At 45.9% G+C, this 7,068-nt stretch overlaps 1 protein-coding gene across 1 annotated transcript; it reads left to right on the top strand.

Moving 5' to 3' along the window:
* The first annotated feature begins 424 nt into the window (after window positions 1-424).
* On the top strand, window positions 425-6,000 carry ABT1 (activator of basal transcription 1). Its single transcript, XM_084865628.1, has 3 exons — window positions 425-709; window positions 1,848-2,053; window positions 2,199-6,000. The coding sequence occupies exons 1-3, from the start codon at window positions 457-459 to the stop codon at window positions 2,577-2,579; spliced, it is 840 nt and encodes a 279-aa protein (XP_084721754.1). The 5' UTR covers window positions 425-456; the 3' UTR covers window positions 2,580-6,000.
* The last annotated feature ends 1,068 nt before the right edge of the window (window positions 6,001-7,068 follow it).

Raw genomic sequence — 7,068 nt, 5'->3', positions numbered from 1 at the left:
CCCTTTAACAGCCAATATGGCGGGTAAGAAAGCCGCACGGCTCTGGAGAACGACAGTGCACCGTAGAGAACTGAGTAAGGGGGACCTCCGACTCATGCAGCCGTGCCTCATACTGCCACCACCTAAGACACTCCAGCCGCTTCCCCAACCCCCGAGAAGCCAGCTGCATCCTGCCATTTCACGCCTCACAAGGCGCTCAGCAGGGATATTACACTTCCGGACCAGCCTTTTCCGGGGACCATCCCTAGCCCGGAAGTCAGACTACTTCCTGTTTCCTGAGTCTCTGAACAGCTCTCTTGGTTTGAATTTCCCCGCTGACCTGGGATCCACTTCCGACCTCTGCACTAAGCACGGGCTCCCATTGGTCAGAACCTTCATAGGCCCCACCCCCTCGACGCAGGCGTCGCACGCAGCGTGCGTCAGACGGCGCGGCGCTTTACGGCTGTCGTGCTTCACATGTCGGCAAGCATGGCGACAGCGGAGTCGGAGAAGGAAGTAGCTGAGCTGGAGCCTTTAGAAGGGAGAGACCTGGAATTAGAAGCGGAGGAGGAGCAGGAGGAATCCGAAGAGGCGGCGGGCAGCGCCAAGAAGCGGGTGGTGCCGGGCATTGTGTACCTGGGCCACATCCCGCCCCGCTTTCGGCCTCTGCACGTACGGAACCTTCTCAGCGCCTACGGCGAGGTGGGGCGAGTCTTCTTCCAGCCCGAGGGTAAGTGCGCGGGTCCGAGGAGCGGGGGCTGCGTCCATCGGGTGTGCGGGGTTCGTAGGGGCCGGGGTGGGGCGTAGCCCTGTAGGCCTGTCCTCGAAGAGCGGATGTGGATTTTAATCTCCTGTTTTGGCCTGAATTTTACCAGGTGATTATATGCGTGCAGCCTGAATAAAATCGCAGTGCTTTTTCTCAAAACGGAAGCTATCCCTTTGTCATTTCGGCCGAGGTGAAGAGACAGTCTGTGATCAGCCCCCAACTGCCCGGCAGGCACTAATGGGAATTGGAGTCGGGGGCCTGTGCGGTTTTAAGTAGGATATTTAGGGCAGACCTGATTAAGGACTTAACACCAAAATTAAAGGCTTTTCAAAGTGAGAAGCAACAAACATTTGTTCAAGATCAATAAGAACAGCTATTCGGAAAGGACTGATTCAGGAAGGAACCCCAATAGCTGGTTTAATTCAGTGGATAGAGCGCCGACCTGAGGACTGAAGCGTCCCGGGTTCAGTGATTCTCTCATCATTGATGTTTCTTTTTCTCTCTTGCCCTCTTCCTTCCTCTCTGAAAGAAATAAAAATATACTTATTTTAAAAAGAAGCCCAAATAGTTGTGATTTTGAGAAAAACACAAAAGGTATTTATGAAAAAAGGAAGGGGACAATTGCATCAGTAGAAGGAAGGCGTTGCTATTGGTGCAGATAACATCAGGATGCTAATTTTAAAGTGTTTTTAATTTTCAGCCTGGTAATTATCAGTCCACTAATTATTATCTGCTTTCTTGTTATCTTTGCAAAGAGTTCTTTGGGGCACAAAGTTTTAGGCCCAATCCAAAGGTTATTTTGCCCTGTTTAAACATCCAAAGGTTTGAGGCCTACACATATAAAGCAGTTATTTGGGGATGGCAGCTCTGGTTCCAGTTAGAAATGGCTCCATTTATATTTTGACAGGAGTTAGCATTGAGGGAGGAATGAGTTAGACATGGGGAGAAAGGGTGGGCTTTGCAGTTCTCAACTCCCTTCCCTACAAAGACCTTGGAGTGGGATCCTGGTCTGTGGGCAGGTTTTGAGAACTCAGCAGGGGGGCCATCCAAGTGAGTGGCTGCTGCGTCTGTCTCCATGACCACTGCTCTCTCTGGCACACAGGTGGGTTCGTGCGGCGCAAGAAGAAGGCAGCGGCAGCCTCGGCCTCGGGAGGGAAAAAGCGGTCCAAGTACAGCAAGGACTACACCGAGGGCTGGGTGGAGTTCCGGGACAAGCGAGTAGCCAAGCGTGTGGCCGCCAGTCTGCACAACACGCCCATGGGTGCCCGCAGGCGCAGCCCCTTCCGTTACGATCTCTGGAACCTCAAGGTGAGAGGACAGACTAGTCTGCCCCATCTCCCATCCTGCCTTCCCAGCCCCGGCACCTCTGTGACCTCTTGATGCCCTGCCCCCTCCTGTTTTCTCTCCAACCGACCTGTCCTACCCACATCTTTTTTTGTTTTCCTGCCTGCAGTACCTGCACCGTTTTACCTGGTCCCACCTCAGTGAGCATCTTGCCTTTGAGCGCCAGGTGCGCAGGCAGCGCCTAAGAGCCGAGGTGGCCCAGGCCAAGCGTGAGACTGACTTCTACCTTCGGAGTGTGGAGCGGGGGAAGCGCTTCCTTGCTGCTGCTGGGGACGCTGCCCGCCCGAATGGCTCCTGGACCTTTGCCCAGCGACCTACTGAGCAGGAGCTGAGGGCCCGGAAGGCGGCTCGTCCAGGGGGTCGTGAACGGGCTCGTCTGGCAAATGCTCAGGACCAGGCCCGCTCCAACCGAGGGCTCCTCGCCAGGATCTTTGGGGCCCCACTCCCCTCAGAGAGCATGGGGGACCCCGTGGTGGTCAAGGACTCTTGAGGGGCAGAGAGTCCCCTCCATCTCCAACTCAGCCCAGAGTTCTGTCTACCTGATAATGACTACTCAGGCAGACAGTTTGTTTCTCGGACCAGGAGTTTCTGGTGAGTGTCCACATGTAGTTTTGTGGGCCTCTGCTCCCCTCTCCAACTATTGCACATGCCTGGCGGAAGCACCTAATCCATGCTAGTAGGTGATTATGACAACTGCAGATGCCTGTTCTGTCTCATCTGACAACCAGTTGTCTAATTGGGATTTACCAAGTCACCATATGAGGGTGTGAATGACAGCACATACCAACACATGCTCCTTGGCATTAAGAATTGCATTGACCACTAGGAAAGGGAAGATATTTAAGGAATAAATTTTCAGAGACATCATGGTGGGTGTGTGGTGTGTAAGGGGCCGTGAGAAGGTATGATTCCTGATCACAGCCTTCAGAGATGGGGTTGTTTTTTCACCAACTTTTCCAGATCATTCCTAAAACATGAACAGAAGTCTGGAAGATCCTGGTGAACTATAATCACAGAACTCCCAGGATGGAGTGTTGGGTTGAAAGCAGTGCATAGGAGGGCAAAGCCTAGGAGGTAGTGGCACAGTGATTCCACTCATGTAGACCCGGTTTGGGGCTCAGATGGGAAGGTCACAGACACATGCAGAGCAGCCCCAGAGGCACTGGATGTAAACCACTAAGGACTGAAAACAAGTCACCATAACTAAGAAGTCGCCACATAACCTCATAGAGATCAAAACTGATCCGGATCCAGTATCAAAGCTGGGCAAATAGAGTAGTAGATCAAAGTTTAGCTACATTTAATACTCTATAATAAAAACCCTTACAGTCCGATAATATAAAAGTTTCTTTAAAGGGCATCCAAGGAGATCTTATTACAAATCTCAAAATTAATTGTGAAACATTTAAAATATTCTAATTAAAACCAAGAATGAATGAAGATACTTCTATCACCACTACTGTTCATACGCCATCCAAGAAATCCTGGTGATACAAAGACAAAGTGAAAAAAGGATAAAATTGCCCTGGCTGGTGTGGTTCAGTTGGTTGGAGCAATGTCCTGTGCACTGAAAGGTTGCCGGTTCCATTCCCAGTCAAGGCCCATACCCAGGTTGCATGCTTGATCCCTGGTAGGGGTTGTGCAGAAGGCAGGCAATCCATGTTTTTGCTTTCAGTGTTTCTCTCTCTGCCTTCCTCTCTAATAACCAATAAAAATATATTTTTAAAAATATAAAATTGACATTATTATATCATAATTTCAACACAAGTCTCCAGAAAATTGGTATTGCCAGTTTGAGCATAATCTATATCATAAAAGGCCTGTGGTTGTGACGCTGTAATGGCGAGAGCTACTAGTGGCAGAGAGCTACAGGAAGGCAGGGCATGAGCCATTAGCATTGGGCAGGGTGGCCTGCTGAGGCAAACAGAAGCAAGCTACTCATGCACAATTTTGTGCACACTGGGCCTCTAGTACTACATAAAAGTAGACAGCATTCTGCCCCATGCCACAGATATAAAAATGCACTGAAGTAAGAACACACATGGGCAATGAGTATATAAAAGGTTCTACCAGGACTAAGATAGCACTCAACTACAAAGATGGGTAAGCACCGTACAGATAGTTCTCTGGTTACGTCGGACTCCACGAACGTCACTGTGGGTCGCTATCTCCCATTTATATTTAAAAAAAAGTTCCATCATTTTGACATATGTATATACATATGTGCTTTGTTTTTTATTTACCACAAGGTCAGGAATTGTTACTTTAAAATTTTTTATTTAGTTTCACTTCATTATTGCTGTGAATGTGCTCCAAATGAGCGACATAGGTGCTTATATAGGTGGGTTCCAACTTAACAGCAAAAATCGCATTATGAAAATCACGTTACATTGCGCCGTAGGAATGAATCTACGACATAACCCAAGGACCTACTGTAATTGTATTGACAGATCAACCCACATTTCTATCAAAAGGGCATGGGTAGGATTATCAAGAACCAAAAAAGTGGGGTATGGGTATAGGTAGGTAAGTCAATGTTCAACTGAGGTAGGCTAGTCTGTAGGATGGGTATAACTGACAGATACACAAAATGTTGACTGAGCGGGGTCTCAAAGCTCTTACCTGTCATGTTCACCCACAAACCTCAACCCTATATTTACCTCTCATGGTAAGGAACCCTATAAACCAGGATGAGGAAAGTGTTTCCTGATAAATTAGAGCCAGTCTGGATTAACCTGTCCACTTAACATCTCTAGAAGGAAGTGTTTCTTGGCAGGACCTATTGTCCTTCCCTAATTACATTGAAAAGGACATTTAACCCTTTCCCCACTCACCTAGACTCTCCCCATAGGTGTATGTGTTCATGTCCTCATGATGCATTAGTACTGGCACTTCCCTGCCCAGCAAGTGTAGCAGGAAAAAGTAGTTCAACGGAATTGAGCTGCTCTAGAGGACGATATTCTCCCAGGTGTCTGTCTTTCTCTGGGAGCCTGATGTTTAACATTTGGGTAACAAGGGCACTGGACTCGAGTCATTGATGGTGCATTGGCTGTTACTGAATGTTAGCCAACATGGGCAGATAAAGCTGTTACTCCTCCCTGTGCTGTATGTCATGCAGTGGGAAGGCTCTGAAAGGACCCACTGTCCAGAGAAGAGCACAGGCACACTCTGTCCTGGCTTCACTCTCAGCTTTAGCACCAGAATTCTAGATGGCCCAGTGACTACGACCACCACCAGGACTCAGTTAAAGTATACACCAAGATGAATTGATATAGTGAAAGGATTCCTGATTATTTGCTTCATTCTAATACAAGTGTGGGGGGATCTTGTTCTTAATATAGTAGAGACAAAATGCAGTTTTTCAAAACAGATGTTTATTTAAGAATTAAGGGAAAACAAAAAACATTAAAACATAGGAATACATTGAATACAAGTGTCTTGTTTGGTCTGAAATGCGTGAAAGTTACTCTAACTACTTACCTGAGGTAGATCTAGGTTGGCACTGTCTCAAAAGAACCTCCATCCATCCCAGAAGTTACCTCCCAGTTTTGGTTACAGGCTCCCAAGTGGTCCTCCCCAACCTCAGGTTATGCTATAGGAACAGTAACAATGCCTTTTCCCCTATGGTTAAAACGCCTCGGATTTGTTTCATACCCACAAAGTTCTGTGTTTGAGGGATGGCCCATCTTTAATTTACTTGAAGACTAGAGACAGTAATCACGAGATTCGCTGAAAAAAGGATCAAGTCATCCTGTCGATGATACCAACTCTGTCCCCTTCTGCAAGTTCTAATGACTAACAATTAGCCACAGGACTAATTTCATCACCATCATGCCATTCACCCATACTATTTGTGTTACAATAATCAAACATATGCTAGTGATAGGCATGATTTTCAAAATAAAAACAAATACATGTTGTGTGTTTTACCACACTAGGCAACTTTTCATGGTATAAGAACTATTTATGAAAATCAAAGTATCAGCTTGACTCACCTCCCAGGATCTGTTTACTAAAAAACAAAACAAAACAAAAAAAAAAACACACCTTAGAATCAGATTCCTTACTATCACTATGAGCTGTACCCACTGACCCTAGTATTATCAAGATGAGCAGCCAGTCATCAGGATCATAGCTTAAAGCCACACACAAAGCAGCCGCTGGCCACCTCCACAAGTCTGAGGCCAACGCTCCTGAGTTCAAGGATTCGCTATGATTGACCAGATCAACCAGATAGACTAGCAACAAAATATGTATTCACCAGTCTAGGCCCAAACACTGCAGAAATCTTACATATTTTTATTAAGTGTCTTTTAATCTGAGGGGACAATACTCTCAGAAGTGTCCATGTATAGATTCCTGGATTAATTACAGTACATCTAGAGAATATTTAATATAATAATTATTCTGTTAAACTGGAAATTAAGTGCTTATCCTCGAACCTCTGATGAATTTGGCAACTACTTTTTCTCTCAAGCATTTAGTATCCTACATTCCAAGCCAAATAAGTATCTTAGATTGTGATTGCATGGGAATAAAAAGTATTCTCTTTTCTTCGCAGAACTGAAGCAAATGAAAGACATATCATTATGGAACTGAATTTGTTATAAACAGCAGAATAATGGAGTGAAAAGAACACACGCTTTGCAGTCAGGATAGTTAAACCAAGAAGCATGGCTCCTCCAATAACTGCATTATCATGTGTTACTTGCCTGCGCAAGTGTTCTGTCAGCCATTCTGCACGAAGCTGATGAGGATATATTATCATTTGAAGAGATGATATAGGAAGTCAAAAAAGGTGTATACTAGCAACATCATAACTGTTACCCTGGAATCTGCATTTCTGAGTTGAAAAGAAATGAATCTCTAAAGTGGAAATTTCAAATACCAGTGATACTCCGACATTTTAGAGAAAGAAAATTTCGAGGATGTGCCACAACTCACACCATGTAAAACATTGGGTGTTTTGCTTCTATAGA

The sequence above is a fragment of the Pipistrellus hanaki genome, assembly GCF_964339955.1.
Source record: "Pipistrellus hanaki genome assembly, chromosome: 18".
NCBI classification, from domain to species: Eukaryota; Metazoa; Chordata; class Mammalia; order Chiroptera; family Vespertilionidae; genus Pipistrellus; species Pipistrellus hanaki.
This window is presented reverse-complemented; position numbering and strand designations above follow the sequence as displayed.

Bases quoted from the DNA above. Each gene is read 5' to 3' on its own strand.
- ABT1 (XM_084865628.1), top strand. From the start codon at position 457: ATGTCGGCAAGCATGGCGACAGCGGAGTCGGAGAAGGAAGTAGCTGAG. The intron at 710-1,847 runs GTAAGTGCGCGG...TCTGGCACACAG, and splicing joins AGTCTTCTTCCAGCCCGAGG to GTGGGTTCGTGCGGCGCAAG. The intron at 2,054-2,198 runs GTGAGAGGACAG...TCCTGCCTGCAG, and splicing joins ACGATCTCTGGAACCTCAAG to TACCTGCACCGTTTTACCTG.